Source organism: Taudactylus pleione, unplaced genomic scaffold (assembly GCF_031769625.1).
Source record: "Taudactylus pleione unplaced genomic scaffold, aTauple2 ptg000190l, whole genome shotgun sequence".
Taxonomy (NCBI): Eukaryota; Metazoa; Chordata; class Amphibia; order Anura; family Myobatrachidae; genus Taudactylus; species Taudactylus pleione.
The window spans coordinates 7,069,313-7,089,348 of record NW_028284592.1 but is presented as its reverse complement, the minus strand read 5'-3'; the positions used below and the strand labels follow the sequence as shown (position 1 = coordinate 7,089,348).

Below are 20,036 nucleotides of genomic sequence, written 5' to 3'. Positions count from 1 at the left end.
GGAAGAAGAGAGATGAGGAAGGGAAAGATGAAGTAACAGGGAGAGAGGAGGAGTAAAGAAAGGTGGGAGCAGATGTAATGATATATATACTGTATGTATATCTAAACAATTCCATATCTTATAGGTGCTGTAATCTCATAAAACATTCATTGACAATTACTTCCAACTGACAAGCAGCCAAAAGAAGACTAGCACAACATCATTAAGAAAAAAATGCTTTTGTATTCACATAGCAGCTATCGTACTTGAATATTGCTTCAATTCCATAGCTTTATAGGAAACAAGGGGGTGATTCAGACCCGGATGCTAAGCTGCGCTCTCTCGCTGCCAAAAGGAGCCATGCATGCACTGTCTGGTCTAAGGACGCCCTCTATGTCTTAGAGAGCGACGGCAGAGTGAGCGTATGCCGGTATAAAGACGGCCACCTTTCTTTGTTAGCACAAGTCATCTCCAGGAAGTGTATGATTTATCAGAACCATCGAGAGCCATCGGAGCTGCACGCAGCGCTTGAGGTAGACCCTGCCCCACCGCAAGCACTGTGATCACTGCAGGCTGAAATACAACCAAGTGACGTGTACAATGACGCTTTCATTCTAATTATACACACCCATAAAACTCAGTTTTGACCCCCATAAACGCCTGCGTTCCCAGCACCACTCCCCCGTTCACAAGCACCTTCCCGTAACCACCCACAAACGGCACTATCTGTCACTCGAAGTAGCGCTCAGTCTTTGTGCTAAGAATGCACGATTCACGATCACAATGACTGGTTCGTGCACTACTACACCTTTATAACCCCCCACTCAGTATTACTATACCACCAAAACAACTTCAATATACAGTACACCCTGATAAAAATATACCTTCATAATATTAATATACCCCCAAACCCCATTCAAATTCATATACACACACCCCCAAGATGACAATAACATTAATCCCTCCCCTCCTCCAGTTTGCATTCAGTCATCCATTACCGTCCACATGCACTTACCTCACCATTGTCGAAGCCGGATAATTGGCTGAGACAGGATCGGTTTAAAATTAAATCTGCACAAGACTATTTTGCGAATGGCAATGAGACGCCATTTTGCGACTGGCCGCCCAGCGCCATTTTAGTGAATCTCGCCCATTATAAGTACATACGGCTATGCTATTATTTAGCGTCGTGCGATTCCCACACAATAGAAAGATGTTAAAAGTCCTCATCATATAAATACAGACAGTCACTAAAACATATAAAATGATCAACCTTGCAAAACACGTACCATGGTGTACTCCACAAACACGTAGTCGCACAACGCTAACTAGCGTCTTTTCTCAATACCCCAATACTTACACACTGCACACTTACATAAAAGGTTCCCTAGTATTAAAGTGTAATATTCAAGGTTTGTTCAGTATTAGTAATGTTGTGAAATAAATGTTATTTGATATCTAAGGTTTAAGGTTTTTGGTAAGCAGACCGTGTTTGGTGTTGTACTGATCCACTGTGTCTTTGCAGATTTCCAGTATCATCGGTGAGAAGATCGCAACATCTGTCTGCAAACTATGGACCATAGAGAGTTAAACATTAAAATGTACTCTGTAATGTAGCCAGCTTAGATTTATTATGCAGCGGGAAAAAGGACACAAAGGGCTGTTGGAGGCTGGATTGTGTCCATACGAACTGACCTATGAACTATACTGTAACAGAAGAACCAGGAAGAAGAACCAATGGAATCATGCCAATCTGTTATATTGTATTGCCTATCTCTGTAAGAGTATATACAGTATGTGGGCTCTCTGAAACTAGATGCCCAGTCTTCTTGCTTTGCTGTTGATGGAGGTGTCAACTTTGATGCCGGGATCTGGGTCCAGAGCGCGTGCGTATGTAACGACTGTACCTTGGGTTTGTATTATTTCTTTGCACTAATTGTATTTAGATCACAGCGTGTAACTATCTGTTTTTATGTTGAATAATAACTTTTTGTGCTTTGGAACCACAATCAAAGTCTGAAAGCAATTATTTCTTGTGCGACTCATAACGCTAAACAGCGACAATTATTTTAGAGAGTGTATAGGTAGGTAGGAATCGATACCATGAAGAAAGATGCCTGGTCTCAGCACACTGCGGAACTCAAGGGCGTCTTAAGAGAGGAGGGGGCAAATGTGCATTCCCTGTCGGGGCCCCCTCCTCTCTCCCCAGCAGCCGACTGATGTGGCTGGCTGGCCACTGCAGCTACAGTAGACTACGGGCACTAAAGTGTGCCCAGAGTCTACTACGCATACACAGATCGCTGGGGAAATGGCACAGCCGCTATTTTCCCAATAATTTCCTCACGGCACATGCACAAAACACCGGAAAAACGACTGCCGCAAGCCATTTTCTGGCATTTTGAGCAGCACAGTCACCCAACGTGGGACCTCAGAGAGGTAGGTTTAAGATAATATGGGTGCAGGGTGTGCAGTGTGGGCTCCCCCTGGACTCATTACAGATACACCCCTGGCAAAGCTCCAGCAGAGGAGGAGGATGCAACCAGAAGTAGGCAGGTAGAGGAGAGGACTGGGGCAGGAACTACAGGAGGTGGCTAGAGTAGAAGGACAGAGACTAGGTAGAAGGAAACAAGGGGGTGGGGGATGAGTAAGGCTCACAGAGAAGGAGCTTAGTTTAAGGCAATGGAGGAAGCAGAGAGTTTCACAGGGAGAAGTAGTGGCCAACCCCGATCATGATAGCAGTCATGTGACCTGCTGGGCAACCTAGGGGGAGGTTGAAAGCCAGTAGATGCTGGATAGCATCACCCCCTCCCTCCAATCGTGGACCACTAAGCCCCAACCTCTCCCAGAAAGGGGAGAAGTCTTGAAGCAGTGGGGAATTACCTAGCTCCCTGTCCCCCCAGTCAGACCCTGAAGAACATTGCTATTAGTGAAGATAAAGCTGCTGATATGTTAATGAAGGGACCAGTGTCACAACTACTAGATATATTCCTGAGAAACGGTGGACTGGAATATAATTCATATGTTAAATGTTTCACTATTTATTGCAAAATCCGAAGGCTTTGGGTACAGGTGGACTTTTCTAACGTGCTTATAAAGTGTAATATTTTTGTGTGACCAGAAACAGCCCTGAGCGAGGGAGGGTGTTGAAGGAGTTATCTCCTCTCCTCTGTACTGTGACCCCGGCAGAAACATAGAATTTGACGGCAGATAAGAACCACTTGGCCCATCTAGTCTGCCCCATTTTCAAACAATGTTAAGTCAACCCTTATTGATCCTTGCTTCTTCTGAAGGATGTCCTTATGTCTATCCCATGCATGTTTAAATTACTCTACGGTCTTAGGCCCTCATTCAGAGGCGCTCGCAGGAAGTGAGCGCTCGTTCTGAATGAGGGCGGCCGCTTCTATTTTTAAGTGCGGCCTCCTGGTCGCTAGCTAAGCTGTGGGTTACCACCCACAGCTTTAGTGACCGACCAGGTTGATGGTCACGATTGTCAAGACCATCGGGGCTTGCGACAAGACCCTAAGGTTGGGTCTCGGCAGCCGCAAGCCCCAGGGAGCTTCCTGCTCTGATCGAGCAGGAAGCTCCCCACTGACATCACTGCTGATGTCAGTGCAGCCGCCCACAAAACAGCAGGCATTCCTTAAGGAACGCCTCCGTTTGTGAAACCACCTCCCTGCCCCGCCTACAAAACGGGCCGAGCTGTCGATGAACATCGACAGCCGGCCCTTTTGTAGTGAGCTCCGGAGCGAGAGAGTTTCTCTCTCGCTCCGGGGCTTGCGCACGCGCAGTGTGGCTGCTGCATGTGCGCAGGGCCTAAACATCAGCCCAGTTGCGAGCGCTCAGCACTTGCGACCGGGTCTGATGGGAGGCTATTCCACTTGTCCACTACCCTGTCTGTGAATTCATTTTTCCTCAAATATCCCCTGAACCTACCACCTTCCACTTTCAGAACATGTCCTTTTGTTTGAATACTTCTCTTTCTTTGAAGAATGTCTAGATCCACTACTTTGCTAAAACCCAGGGGCGTATCTATAATGGGTGCAGGGTGTGCGGGGAACACAGGCCCCTGGGTCCAGGGGGGCCCGCACCGCACACCCTGCACCCATAATGTTACTTACCTCTCCAGAGTTCCACGGCAGCGCGGGGGTCCGGCGCTGTAAAACGACTGAAAAATGGCCGCGGCAGCCATTTTCCCATCATGTGCGCATGCGCAATACAGGGAAAATGGCCGCCACGGCCATTTTCTAATGTGATCTGTGCATACACTATAGACTCTGGGCACACTGTAGTGCCCAGAGTCTATAACTCCGGCGCTGGCAGCGCACAGCTCCGTACGCTGCCGGCCGCCGGAGAGGAGGGGGCCCATGTCGGAGACTGCACACAGGCCCCCTAATCTGTAGAAAGGCCCCTGTTAAAACCCTTTATGTATTTCACACTGAAGTGATGGCAGTGCTTGCGGTAGGGTATAATCAACCTCAAGCGCTGCGTTCGCTTCAGATGGTACTCGATGTACCAATGGTTGCATACACTTCCTGGAGATGACGTGCGCAAGTGGGCGTCTTAAGTCTGGATGGCGGGTGTCTACATACACAAAGTGATCGCATGCCAAGACATAGTGGGCGTGCTTATGCCTTGCCGTGCGATTGCCTGCCTTGCTGGGTGTGTGCCAGATTTGCATACGCTGGGTGCGAGCGTACGCATCTAGGAAGCGGGTCTGAATCGAGCCCAGAGTTCCTTCCCTCAAAGTAGTACCAATAGTGGTGGAAGTAGGGCCGTAAAAAAGGGTGGTGCGACTTGCCATGGCATTGCAGGGCAGGGGAAGCTGTTTGAGCCTGTCAATTTTCGATTTATAATCACTCTCATTTGTATCTTCCTTTCGTTTTATCCCCAGCAACTCCTAGCCAACCCCATCTCCTCCCTGGCTGTCTCCCCCTCCATCTGATTTTTTTTCCCCAAGCACCTTCAGTGACATCCCCTTTAATCTAACACATTTCAAAATACTTTCATACCCAGGACTCAAACTTATCACATGGCAGTCAGACATCTTACATATGGAGCTATCTGCTCCACAATTTCTGATGGCAGCCCTGAATACAGCCACAGATTCCCGACCTAGGTGCAGGGGCGTTTCTAGAGAGGAGGGGGCCCGTGTGCAGTCTCCGACACGGGCCCCCTCCTCTCCGCCCAGTAGCACACTGAGCTGTGTGCGGCCAGCGCCTGAGTTATAGATTCTGGGCACTAGAGTGTGCCCAGAGTCTATAATGTATACACAGGTCCCGGGAAAATGGCTGGAATGGCCATTTTCCCTGTACTGCGCAAACAGGAAAATGGCCACGGCGGCCATTTTCCAGTCATATTACAGTGCCGGACCCCCGCGCCAACGTGGGACTCCGGAGAGGTAATATTATGGGTGTAGGGTTTGCGACCCCCCTAGACCCAGGGGCCCGTGTTCCCCGCACACCCTGCACCCATTATAGATACGTCCCTGCCTAGGTGTTACCAGCACACCTCGAGTACTCTTGCAGGTGAGTTCAGCTGCAAATGCAGGGTACATACACGGATCTCTCGGCCACTGATATTTGCTGCACATACATTACAAGTAGCCATCTTTCTATGCCTTCAGTCTGTGACCTGCACGACCGGTTCCAGGCTTGTGTACGGCTGTTCTGATGGACAAATCTTGCTGCAGGTGCAGAGTCACCAGTGCTCTCCTACAACTAGAGCTGGTGACTTATACTGCATAATTATTGTGCATCATCAATACAGCCATTGAATTCACAGTGTATTTGGCAGTGACACCTGGATAACAGCAGTACAATGAGAACGGTACCCCTTCATCCATTATCATACGGGACATATCAGATTTGTCATGCCCCTTCCCCATTAGGCCACGCCCCTTTTTGGGCATGCATCTTATGTCACTATTTGAAAAATAGCAGGGCGCCAATGCTCTTTCTTACCCCGGACACCAAAAAGTCTAGTTACAGCTCTGGGTGTAAGCCCTGTGAAGACAACCATAGTCCTCTTCTGCTGGGGAACAGTGGGAGCATGTGAGACAAGGAGAATGAGGGCTGGTAGCATTGTGTGACAAAGATGTGGTAGGGCATAATGTAACCATGCAGGGCTTGACAGTATGTCAATCATTACATTATGCACACATACCATGCCTGGAGTGTGTGGTATGCTCCATAATATATGTTTGACATTAAGTTGTAACTCATGTGTGGGCTTGGGGTCCATAGCTTGCATAAAACCCTAATATCATTTAAAGGATGGCTAGATAGATAGATAGATCTATCCATCATCTTGCATCCAAGACACGTATTGCTTTCAGGCATAAAATCACATTAATGGATCATCCACACAAGCATTCTCTTGTTATTGTTCAAGCAAATGCAGATGTTGTCTAATGTGCTACATATTCTATTGCTGAACAGCAGTTGTGGTACACACAGAGGCACACTGATCTCTAGTTCACTGTATTTTATCTGGTGCTGGAGTTCATATGGAACACAAGGAGAGAAACTTTCTAGTACTGAGGGCTCTATTCATGTTTGCACTCTCCTCACACAAATTAGCATCCCATATTACAGGCTTATGGCTGTTTTTTTTCAATGACAATTCATCAATTTGGAGCCCTGGTGAAAATCCTGCTGCTATGCAGGTGTATTCCAACCTTCACCAGCAGCCCTCCCATTGCAGACAAGGAGTTCAGGCAAAGCCTCTATGGCTTCAGAGAATTGGTAAAGCCATCTTGAGATGACATTATCCTAACAGTAGACATTCATTACATTTAATCAAGTGCAATGGGGACACTGTAACCATTGAAAAAAGGGCAGCAAAAATAGAAAAATCAGTGATTTCTGCTGTATGTCTTCTTAAATGGGAGGAATCGGATAAATCCTTTTTTTTCTGGAGAAAGGAGTCATCGCTGCTTCATAAATAGACCCCACAGTCCATTAGGGCCATTTCCATAACACTGTCTTCCACCTAAATAGTATTCTTAATTATGCAGCTATACGGACAAGTTTGCAAAATGAGGCACATATACTGCCTTTCCCTGTCCTGCTTGAAAAAAAATAAAAAATAAAAATTGTACACAAACCAAAAGACAAAAGCAGTTGCCGTTCGCAAAGCAGGACACTTATTCCCAAATGTCTGAAGCTTTATTTTCATTAATAATTTTAACTTATTAACAATAATAATAATAAAGGATATACATACACTGAAAGTATAATAAAAACTATAACAGAATGAAATAAAACAAAGCAAATCAGGAAAAATATCTTGAAAACACATAATTCAGGGCACAGACAGTAGAAGGGTCGACTGTCAGGTTTGACATAAAAAGAACATAAATGAATTGCAACAGAGCTGATGCTAAAGATTTCCAGAGATACTTTATAAAAAAGCCATGTAAATGTTGTTCTCTAAAGCAATGGCAGAGGACTGTATTAATGACACTATTCCTACAGATAAATGGTTTATGTTAAAGTATTAAGACATGGATAATTCAACCAGTACAGAGAGAATATAATTGCAGTCATACTGAAAGGCACATACATATGTTTTAGGAACTCCATCCTGTTGGGAGGTAGACAAAGTAAATATTTCATCAAAACAAGTAGAGATTGCCTGAAGAAATACAGTTATAGAAGCTTTTCCTTCCTAGATAGATCAGTTTGTAACATACACTATAATATACATATTTATATCCAAATATGGGACAAAAAACTTCCATTATACAGTCTCATTGTGTTGTTAGAGAAGGAATTGACAAATACTGGACAATGCGGTACAATACAGCAGAAAATGGAAGGTGCCAATAGGACATCACCCAAAGATTTACTTCTGTCTATACATGGGATACCTCATATTACATACATATAGTATATAGTTTGCATGTAAGCAATTGTGTTTTGACAACATATTAGTTAAATTATGACTGATGGAAGTTGTGTGTCATGTGCAGACTGCACACTTGCCATAAACATGATAAACTGCTGAATATTCATTGAATCATGGGTAAACTATAACGTTGTATAAAGTCCCACTGAGTGTCAGGGGCTGACCAACTAAACTAACTTTCCTTATTCATAATTGCAGCACAAAATGTATGTAATGTAAGTCAGACAGACAAAAAAAAAAAAGTTTTTTTTTTTTTTAATATTTAACATCTAATAAACATTTTTTGCATGCTGTTACTTAGAATGTCATCTTCAGAACATTAAAATATTGTATTCTCTTATCCAAGATAGACAGGTTCTATCTGTACATATTTTGTAGTGTGTATTTATTAAAAAAAAACTTTATAAAAGCATTCACTTGCAATGATAATGTTTCAGACTAGAGGCTAGAACTAAGCTCATTCTTTTGCTCGGTAGTCTGGCTTGACATCTATATTTTAATATATGCTTTTTTTTCCTTTTTGTTTTTGCAATTTTTTTTTTCTGACAATTTTTTTTTTGGGTTTCTTAAGAAGCAGAAACTTATTGGTTTGTTATATAACCCCAATTAATGTACATATTATTTTGAAAGGTTAGCACATGATCACACAATTCTTGTCAGTTTATAAATGTATAATTTGAGAAACAAATACATAATGTGACTTTTCACCTTGCTTCAGTTGTAGCATTAGGTTTTGTTTATTATAGTATTTTTGTTGCAACACTTTGTCAAGTTATAATGATTAGCCAGTTAACGTCAAAGGTTAGTTATTCATATTGCATATACATTTAATATGGAGCTCATTACTCCCAGGTAGAGGCTTAAGGCTTAAAAGTGCGGTTAAAGGTCCCCTAGAGGAAACCATTGATGAGGATAAATTTTTACTTAAGTGCTTTCTCTAATCAATATTCTTGGGCAGGAGCATACAAGTGGATGACATGCTGCATGACCTCTCCTGCAAGGTGACCATAGCATTACTATTTGGAACACGAAGCGTGGACATTCTTTTACCCCTTTTCCGATGGGTCCAGTAGCAGCATTTCCTTGGGCATAGTTTTCGTCCCAGTTGTCTGAATTTCTGCCGGAAACTCTTGTTGATCCAGAAATAGACAAAGCAGTTTAGGAAGCCATTTCCACTTGGAAGCCACAAGGCCACAAACTCCACCCATTCTGGAACTCGTTCATGAGTAATCGCTGAGAATGAAAATATAAAGATAATGGGCATCCAAGGGAAAATCATATAAGGTTTCACACAGAAACATTTGTTTGTATTTGCACTACTTACAAACAACTTTTTTTTATTATTATTTTAATAAAAACTCCAAAAGGACACTGGGGAGATGTATTATCTGGGGGTTTAGTGGTATCTGCGCACGTTATGTGCGTTGATACCACTTATACCCCATGTATTGCTGTGGGGTTCAGTGTTAAATGACAGGGGTGCTAGCTAGCACACCGATGTGCAGGGTAATGTATGAACGGTCAGTGTCCCTGACCGTTCCAAAAGCTGCAGTTATCGACAGCTGCAGCTGTCGTTCCCCTATCACCACAGCAGAGACAGTGCTGTCCCTGGCTGCGGCAGCTTCTGGGCTCCGGGCTGCACGTGAGATCTCGTGCATGCCCAGTGGAGCCAGCCGGGAAGAGAGAAACAGTGCGTCAGCACTAGGCTGATGTGCTGTGTGCTCTGGCGGGGATCGCAGGGAAGGGGGGAGTTTTCACTCCCCTACTCCAGCAGATGAGATGTTAATACATCTCATCGGCATTGCTTCCTGCTTGGCCTCGGTAAAGAGGCAAAGCAGGAAGAGTTATAGCGGCATGATGCATGCCACTAGAATACATTTCCCTCACTGTCCTGTACATACAATGACAAAGCTTAAGACAATAGTGTCATGCTCACTTCTAGGGGTAAATTTACTAAGATGGGAGAAGTGATGTTGCCCATAGCAACCAGATTCCAGGTATCTTCTAGAACAGGGTTTCCCAACCACAATCCTCAAGGCACACTAACAGTACAGGTTTTGAGGATAGCCATACTGGAGCACAGGTGACTTAATTAGTACCTCAGTTATTTTGATATAACCATCTGTGCTCAAGCCTGGATATCACCAAAACCAGGACTGTTAGTGTAACTTGAGGACAGAGGTTGGAAACAGTGGCGTAACTAAGGGGGGGGCGGAGGGGGGGGAGCAGGGCATGTGCCCTGAGCACCGTAGGACCGACGGCGCAGGGGGTGCCGCCGGCCACGGTACCGACCCGCCCTATTTAGGCAGTGAAGCGCCAACCGCAGTGTGTGCGGTCAGCGCTACACATTTACAAAGGACCGGCGCTAGGCTTCCCTGCGCCCAGCGCCGGTTCTTTGCTGCACAGCCGAGACCTTCCCTCCCCATGAGCGCTTGCCTAATAGTGCCAGGAGGAGGGTGGGAGGCTGGAAGTCTCAGGCTGTGCAGTAACACACACACCGCCGCCAGGGCGGCAGCGATGTGTGTGTTAACCAGCAGCCAATGAGGATAAGACAGACCATTACAGGGGGGGGGGACCATTACAGGGGGCGGGGCACTACATTGAGGGGGGGGGGGGGGAACTACTACTGGGGGCACTATATAAGGGGCTTACTACCAGGGGACTACTACTGGGGGCACTAAATAGGGAGGAAAACTACAGGGGCAGTGGCAAACGTAGGATTTTGAAAGGGGGGGGGGTTTCCAAACCAATGACAAAAAAAAAAAAATCGAAACACATAGAGGTACCACTCCTTGGGTACTCAATAATCCAAGATTGCTAATACATTACTGTGCAAAATTTCAGATGCATTTATTACATATGTCATCAATGCCTTACAGAAGGAAAATGCATCTGAAATGTTTCACAGTAATGGATTAACGAGCTGGGATTATTGAGTACCTGAGGAGTGTATATATATATATATATATATATATATACACATGGGATGAGCGGGTTCGGTTCCCTGAGAACCGAACCAACCCGAACTTCGGGGATCCGGGGCGATCCGAGCCCCGGATCCCTCTCCCGAGGCAAAACCTCGAGATCTGCTGTCGGATCTCGAGGTTTTGCCTCGAGCGGCCATTTTTAAAAAAAATGCCTTTGCCTTTAATGGGCAAAGTGCTGATTGGCTGACAGAGCCGTCTGTCACAGCTCTCAGCCAATCAGCATTATGGTGCTCATTTGCATGTAGCACGGACTCGTGAGATCCGTGCTACATGCATCTGTGTGATTGACAGTGACACAGAGCACAGATGGGTCAGTGAGACCCGTCTGTGCTGCTGTGTATTTCAATGACACAGATGCACGCACGGACCAGGAGATCCGTTCTACTTGCATCTGTGTCATTGACACAGAGCACTGACGGGTCCGTGAGACCCGTCTGTGCTGCTGTGGTAAAAAAAAAAAAAAAAAAACCTGTGTAAAAAAAAAAGAAAAAAATGGCGTGCCCCCCCCCCAAAAAAGAGCAACCAGCCCCGGGCATTAGTGACACAGTGCTGGGTGTGCTTAAATACAGGGGACAAACGACGTAGGGGTCCCCTGTACTTAAGCACAACCAGCACCGGGCTAGTCAGAACCAGCGCTGGTTGCCAAAATACGGGGGACAGACGACGTAGGGGTCCCCCGTATTCTGCGCAACCAGCTCTGGGCTCTGATCCAGTCCTGGTTCTGGAAATACAGGGGAAAAAAATTTAGTAGGGTTCCCCTGTATGTTCCAGAACCAGCACTGGACTTTTTCTAGCGGGGGGCTGATGCCACAGCCAGGGGAGCCCTTTCACCGGGCCCCCCAGCCGCAGCATCAGCCCTGACCACTAGTCAGCCCAGGCCGGGGATCCCTGGAGAGCTGGGGACCCCCCCAATAAAGGGGTCACCCTCTCCAGGGCACCCCAGGCCCAGGCTGATAGCCCGGGGCTATCCCCGCCACCCCTGGTGGCGGTGGGTGGCGGGTTGATTGTGTGGTGTGGTGTAAATAAAGAATATCAAACATTGTCTTTACAAGTAGAACTGCAAGTCCCAGCAAGCCTGCCCCGCATGCTGGTACTTGGAGAACCACAAGTACCAGCATGCAGGGCATTAAGGGCCCACTAGTAGCTGTAGTTCACCTGTAAAAAAATGTTTAAAAAAAAAAACACAGGACACACACACCGTGACAGTATAAGTTTATTAAACATACATGCACACACACACACACACGTACACATACTCACCTATGTAACCTGTAGCATCGGTCCACTTGTCCGGTAAAGTATCCATAGGGGACCTGTGTAAAAAAACATACTCACCATCTCCTATGTGAGGTTCTGTCCTCTTCGTTCCAAAGTAGGCATCCCCGGACTTGGCAAAAAAAAAAAATCGAAAACGCGATCCACGAACTTAGTACCGTTCTATAGAACGGTACTTCCCGAATGAGAGCTTAGCGGCGGGGTATCACCATGGAAACCCCGCTGCTAAGCGTTCATTGGCTGAGAGAGGTCATCTCCCGTCTCTCAGCCAATGAACGGCTCCCTCCATTGTAGTCATTGGTGGGAGCCGCAAGGTTATTAAAGTTTACCCTGCGGTTCCCACCATTGACTACAATGGAGGGAGCCGTTCATTGGCTGAGAGAGACGGGAGATGGCCTCTCTCAGCCAATGAACGCTTAGCAGCGGGGTTTCCATGGTGATACCCCGCCGCTAAGCTCTCATTCGGGAAGTACCGTTCTATAGAACGGTACTAAGTTCGTGGATCGCGTTTTCGTTTTTTTTTTTTTGCCAAGTCCGGGGATGCCTACTTTGGAACGAAGAGGACAGAACCTCGCATAGGAGATGGTGAGTATGTTTTTTTTCACAGGTCCCCTATGGATACTTTACCGGACAAGTGGACCGATGCTACAGGTTACATAGGTAAGTATGTGTACTTGTGTTTGTGTATCTATGTTTAATAAACTTATACTGTCACGGTTTGTGTGCCCTGTGTTTTTTTAAACATTTTTTTTACAGGTGAACTACAGGTACTAGTGGGCCCTTAATGCCCTGCATGCTGGTACTTGTGGTTCTCCAAGTACCAGCATGCGGGGCAGGCTAACTGGGACTTGCAGTTCTACTTGTAAAGACAATGTTTGATATTCTTTATTTACACCACACAATCAACCCGCCACCCACCGCCACCAGGGGTGGCGGGGATAGCCCCGGGCTATCAGCCTGGGCCGCCCTGGAGAGGGTGACCCCTTTATTGGGGGGTCCCCAGCTCTCCAGGGATCCCCGGCCTGGGCTGACTAGCGGTCAGGACTGATGCTGCAGCTGGGGGGCCCGGTGAAAGGGCTCCCCTGGCTGTGGCATCAGCCCTCCGCTAGAAAAAGTCCAGTGCTGGTTCTGGAACATACAGGGGAACCCTACTAATTTTTTTTCCCCTGTATTTCCAGAACCAGGACCGGATCAGAGCCCAGAGCTGGTTGCGCAGAATACGGGGGACCCCTACGTCGTTTGTCCCCCGTATTTTGGCAACCAGCGCTGGTTCTGACTAGCCCGGTGCTGGTTGTGCTTAAGTACAGGGGACCCCTACGTCGTTTGTCCCCAGTATTTAAGCACACCCAGCACTGGGTTACTAATGCCTGGGACTGGTTGCTCTTTTTTGGGGGGGTGCACGCCATTTTTTTCTTTTTTTACACAGGTTTTTTTTTACCACAGCAGCACAGACGGGTCTCACGGACCTGTCATTGCTCTGTGCCAATCACACAGATGCATGTAGCACGGATCTCCCGGGTTCGTGCTACATGCAAATGGGCACCATAACGCTGATTGGCTTCCTGTCTGCCACTGCAGTGCCACTCCTAGATGGGCCACGTGTTTGTGCCGCCCACTTATGTCGCTTAGCATAGTCATCCAGCTACCTCGGTGCAACCTTTTGGCCTAAAAACAATATTGTGAGGTGTTCAGAATAGAGTGGAAATTAATGTTATTGGGGTTATTAATAGCGTAGGAACAAAAAAAGGCCCATTTTATGTGATTTTAGCGTTTTTTTTTTATTTTTTAAGAAAAAATCCAGATCCAAAAACACAAAACACAAAACACGGAAGGGTGGTTTTGGCAAAACCAATCCAGATCCAAAACACGAAGAAAGATCCAAAACACGAAAAGTGGCCGGTGCACACCCCTAATATAAATAAAAAAAAAATATATATATATATTATATACACACAGACACAAACTTTGACACACAGTCTATGCAGACACACACTGACACAAAGATTGACACAGACACACACACACACTGACAAGCATTGACATACAGACACAGACACACACACTGACAAAAACATTGAAACAGACAAACATTGACACACACACACACAAAACCTCTCACTTCAAAACACAAATACATACAGCTCTGGCATCATTTATTAAAGAACACCTCCTCCCACCCTGCTGATACACAGACCTGCGGTGCAGCTCCAGGAGAGAATGCCGGCAGCAACTCTCAGCCTCTCACAATGCTGGTGCTCTCATGTGAACTGCCTGTGAGGGCTGCGTACTGCCAATGCAGCTCCCCCTACAGCAAGCACAGGTGCCTGAGCTCCGGCAGGAGAGTGAGGAGACTCTCTTTACTAAAAAAAAAAAAAAGTTCAGCTGCGCGGCGATGGAGCAGCTAGCAGGGGGGGTTTCTAGGTACTCAGACCCCCCCCCCTGCATGCGCACTGAATAAGGGGCACTGGATATGGGTGATGACTGCTGGGAGCCTGCAAAAGGGGGACCACTACTGGGGCACTGATTAAAAGGGGGGGGGGGACTACTGCTGGGGGCACTATATAAAGGAGCACTACTTAAGGGGGACTTCATAGGGGGGGCACTGCATAAGGGAAACCACTACTGGGGGTATTGCATACTGAGGTACTGTATAAGGGGAACTAATTGGGGGCTGCATAAGGGGGACCACTACTGGGGGTACTGTATATTGGGCACTACTATGGGCCTGCATAAGAGGGACCACAACTGGGAACATTGCATACTGGGGATACTGTATAAGGGACACTACTGGGGTTAATGTGCATATGGAAAGGAATGTTCAGAGTGATGATAAAGAGGTGTGTCATGTTGACACACCCCATTTTTAAGTGGTCACGCATATTTTTTGCCGTGCGCGCACATAGGGGGAAGGCTCCATTTTTACATCTGCCCTGGGCTCCAAATACCCTAGTTACACCACTGGTTGGGAATCACTATTCTAGAAGGTGCTAGATAAATGAGAAGTAGAATCGGATTGGCTGCTATGGGCAACATCACTTCTTAAATAGAACTTCCATGTTCGTAAATTTACCCCCTAATCTAAGATGTTCAGGAGATACATAATACAGGAGATCGAGGATTAGCAACATTTTGGAAACTGATGAAGTTTACAGAAATTGTTATATTCACATTTGGATGCTTACGTGACAAATATGAGCAGAGTGTTAAAGACAGTTTAGGATATTGGTTAAGAAAGCAAGTTCAGTAGTGGAAGGTAAATGTGTGGGTGTCTGCATGCAAAATATATTGGCCTCCAGGATATTATTTTACAGCGTGGTTGTGTGTAAAAAAAGACCAGTAGTACAGAACATTTTTTTGGGTGTCAAAATGCAAAGTTAATGAAACCCTGATTGAGTGACTGGTCAGGCAGGTATAACACATGAGAAGGCGTCATCGCATATGCCATGGATTAAGATATCATGGGGCTTTACACCCCATTTACCTCTCTATTTGTTGGGGGGAGGGTTGTAATAAAACGAAAAAAGGTTTGGAATTAGTTTACCCATGAATTACAGAACTATGCTTGCCAGATTGTATGTAGAGACCATTAAGCACATGCAATAGCAAACACTCTAAATACTCAATCTACAATGACGTGTTTTATTAGTTTTACAAAAAAAGGATATGAAAAGGGTGCATGTTCGTTGGGTGCTTTTTATCTCATATATAGACTAATTTCTAAACCTACTAATTTCGTGAAAATTGGAGACATTGAAATAATGGACATCACAATAATGTGCAAGGGCACTTACCGTTATACAGAATAGTGACCATACACGGTGTCCAACAGGTGTAGAAGACACAGACCACAGGAATCAATACCCTAGAAGCAGCATCGCTCCTACGTTGTCCTTTGGTTGCACACAGGTTGCTCCCTATGCCAATTAGCTTGCTCCCAGTCACATTCTCACACACTGTCGGGACACCCAAATTCTGGCTTCTCCCAGAGAGGCCCACACTCATGCGCCTGCTCTGCTTTCTTGCCACCAGCCACAGTCGCACGTTGGCAAATGTGACTATAGCTGAGCAAGGGAAAAAGATGACCGTTGTGAGCAGGAGAGAGTAAACCATATTGCTGGCATAGTCTGGGTTACAGATAAGAGAGGCCTGGGAAAAATAGACATGTATTACTTTACCACCAGGAATAGAAATAGGAAGCAAGAAGATGGGTGGCAACACCCATGCTGCTGCTATTAATAACTTGACCCGGCGACGGCTCATTACTCTGTTATACTGCAAGGGAAAGAATACAGCCACATAGCGCTCCAGACTGATGGTGGCCAGAGAGTAGATGGAAGAGGCAAACACAGAGGAGTTGAGGTAAGCCACTATGTGACAGTAAGCTCCAAGAGCGGAATCTTCATTGTCATCACCTGGCTCTAGCACAAGGCTTCCATACAGATTGAGCGGAACCACAACCAAGGCCAATGTAACATCTGTGCCAGTCAAGGAGATCAGGATGTAGCGACTATTACAAGACCAGCCAGAAACTGATGAGGCAATGACTAGCATTACGAACAAGTTCCCCAATATAATAAGACACCCCAATGCAGTGATGATGCCAATCTTCAGTGCATAGTTATTATCAGTGCTCCACCACCTTTCTGCCATGCGCTTCTGGTCCATCTCCACAGTGCTTATGTTCCAGACAGAGAAGTTGGTCAAGGTCCTAAGCAAAAAAGACAGCATGACTGGAGTAGAAAAGGTTGCAGTGGCGCAAAGTTCCGGAGATGGATTCGCAACCTACAAAGGACGAAATATTGAAACAGTATGTCAGTGCAATTATTATGGCCTTTATTTAGCAAGAGTGACTATATTGCCCCGAATATTATCGGGCAACATCGTCAAGATTATTTATAAAATTTTTTGGCTGCTATTCAGCATTTATTTATGCAGGGAGAGCGGTTGGGGTAACACACTGTCCCTGCAATGTTGCAGAAGCCATTGTTTTCAGGATTCCGAAAACAAAACCTTCCGATTCTTCTTCTGCGCATGCTTAGTCGTGCTTCCGAATAGTCTCCATCCGTGCTTTGCGGTGACCTTCGACTAATTCCAACTCCAACCTGTCAAAACTGTCTAAACTGATTGAAATGTTTACACAAGCTTTATATTAGTTTTTGTATATTTATGTGCTATTTATACACATTTTAAATATAAAAGCACAAAACAAATGTATACAGGCTAAAATAAAGCCTTCGTACACATTTCAATAAATTTAGACAGTTTGACAGGCTGGAGTTGGACTTACAGTCAGCGGTCACCACAAAGCAGGGACTGAGACTGGGGCGGAGCTTCCAGAACTTGCAGGGACTTATGGGAAAATTTCCCTCTGTCCCTGCAGTTTTCAGGATATTTAAGGATTTTCTTCTTAAAATGCCATTCTGAGAGGACGTTATATAAAAGGAAAGATTGAATTATTTAACAGGTTTTGCTTTGCTGTATAGCAAAAAGCGTTAAAGCACTGTAGAGAGCAATGGCCTGATCCCTACAGTGTGATACTCTGTGATATTGGAATTGATGAAGATAATTGTGTTATCTTCTCCATTAACCCATTGCTGAACAGTGGAAATTATAATGCGGAAATTATAGTTTTTTATAGTAAAAAATTATTACTGAATAGACCCCTAAATGCGGCAAATATTACAGAGTAGCAAGAAATTATATAATTAACATAGGAGGATATACTTTCTATAATTTGTATTAATATTGCTTATAAGGCACTTTCCTTACATAAGGATATTTAAGAAAATTGGTGTACAGATACACAGCAAGCAATCAGATTGCAACTTCTTTTTCTAGTGCACTTAAGGAAATGTCAGCAAACTGGTTTGCCTTCCAAGTACAAAACCTCCTTTTAACAAATACCTCCATTGATGTGTTTTATCAATATTCAACTCCAGACACTCTGCTATCCTCCTGCAAGTTTCCCCTCATTAGTATAGCAGTGTCAATCATCCTCTATACAAGAGTTTTCCAAACTCTGCCATTACAGTCCAGAGGGTATATTTACTAAAGGTTGATTTTAATCGATTAAAAAAAAATAATCAAACATCGATGTTGAACAATTTTAAATCAATTAAAATCAACTTTTAGGAAATATACCCCCAGGTTTTAACGATATCCATGCTCGAGTCCAGATAGCTAAATAAAATGACTGAGGTACCAATTAAGTCACCAGCGCCCAAACATGGGATATGCTAAAAACGAGGACTGTGATGGCAGTGTTTGGAAACCTCTACTCTACACAAATCATAGGAGAAAGAAAATCAAATGGAAAATTCTAAATGTCTATAGATCTATAATCATAGGAGCACTAGAAGTGCCTTCTAAACAGGGTATATGTATCAAAGCTTGATGTGAGATACAATTGTGAAATATATATCACCAACCAATCAGCTCTAAACTGTTATATATATATATATATATATATATCTCACCAACCATTTTATCTCACATCAAGCTTTGATACATATGCCCCATAATATTAATTCTTAGTTCTTGTTTTTATACATATTTATCAGATTGACTCTTCTACCTATCTTGAACAAATGCATAATATATATTTTTCACAAACGTACAGATTAATCATGGTCTTTCCTTTATTAGCAGTACTCCAGGAAAACTACTCTAGAAGACTCACAATATTTTGTGAGTAGTTTTGAAAATAAATAGTCTAATTTTTGCCCAACACAGTAAGAAAGTAACATACAAGAATAGCAGGTGGACTACACCTCTCCCATGTTCTGTCTGTAGCCAGGATTCCAGGTCAGAATATTATTCATCTGAAAATACAAAGGTTCACATCACTTGCTCCAACACATACCATGTTTTCTGTAGCTCCCTGCTATAGCGTAGTTATATAAAGTTGGAAACCATTGTGTCTGTTATGTGTTACCATATAACTTCTTACCTAACACCCAGAAGCAGTCTGCTAATTAAAAGATGGCCAGCTGTGATTAATTGCCTTTTATAGATTAAAGATGGCCAGCAGGGGCAGCAGAATCTGGCATAGCAGTCTATAAAAGCCCTTATTACTCCCATCAGTATCCGTTTTAAAAATATAAGACATAAAATAAAATTATTTATATACAGCCTGCAGCATATATGGCAAAATGTGTAAAATAGTTTTTTAAATATTTTGCTACTGAGCCAGTGCATTAAAGCACAATTGACTAGGTGCACCTTGCAGCATTTCATATCCCATCATGCCATGTTAACCAAACTCATCATAACATCATTGTCATTTTTCAACCACAGCCTGTAACATGACAGTTAGGAGCTGAGAGGCTGGTAGTTTATCACTTTCCAATTTATCACTTTCCAGAACTTCATAGGCAAACACAGGGGGGGGGGGGGTTCCGTCTGCCTGGAAACCCCCCTCCCCAGTCCACACCATGACCACAATAGAAATAGTAATATAATAGAATGTTATTAGTGTTGCATGTTCTTCTTAGTGTCACAAATGAAATAATTAGCACCACCTGTGGATCTTTTAACATGTATCAGCCAGTAAATAACGTGTGCACCAACTAGGAGATCTGGAAAACATGCAATGTTAGAGATGCACTACTATAAAGCCCAATATGTACATATATGTCCAGGGCAGTGCTAGGTTCTTCTGCTGCTCCTCCAGGCTCCAGGACTTGCTCCACTAGTCTGGAATGGTGCCCACATCTAAAATAAATACATTCAGCTCTGGCAAGATGGCCTTACTGCTGCATCTAATGGCTTACTGTGATCACTAGTCCTGTATATGCTGGAATTATTACACACAATCACAATGCCGACCGTCGGCTTCCCGACTGGCTTCTAATCTTGGCAAGGTACAAATGACAGGCTTACGACGCC

At 44.6% G+C, this 20,036-nt stretch overlaps 1 protein-coding gene across 4 annotated transcripts; it reads right to left on the bottom strand.

Moving 5' to 3' along the window:
* Positions 1-6,971: 6,971 nt before the first annotated feature.
* LOC148519368 (putative G protein-coupled receptor 21) lies at positions 6,972-19,167 on the bottom strand. 4 transcript variants are annotated; one of them, XM_088476645.1, is made up of 4 exons: positions 19,099-19,119; positions 18,898-18,970; positions 15,941-16,931; positions 6,972-9,120 (listed from the first exon to the last, which is right to left on the bottom strand). In XM_088476645.1, exons 3-4 carry the CDS (start codon positions 16,875-16,877, stop codon positions 8,825-8,827), a joined length of 1,233 nt encoding a protein of 410 aa, XP_088332771.1. In that variant the 5' UTR covers positions 16,878-16,931; positions 18,898-18,970; positions 19,099-19,119; the 3' UTR covers positions 6,972-8,824. The 4 variants fall into 4 exon arrangements, with proteins under 4 accessions (XP_088332771.1, XP_088332772.1, XP_088332770.1 ...); XM_088476646.1 differs by lacking the exon at positions 18,898-18,970 and having other exon boundaries at positions 19,099-19,167; XM_088476644.1 differs by lacking the exons at positions 18,898-18,970; positions 19,099-19,119 and adding an exon at positions 19,012-19,089.
* Between the last annotated feature and the right edge of the window lie 869 nt (positions 19,168-20,036).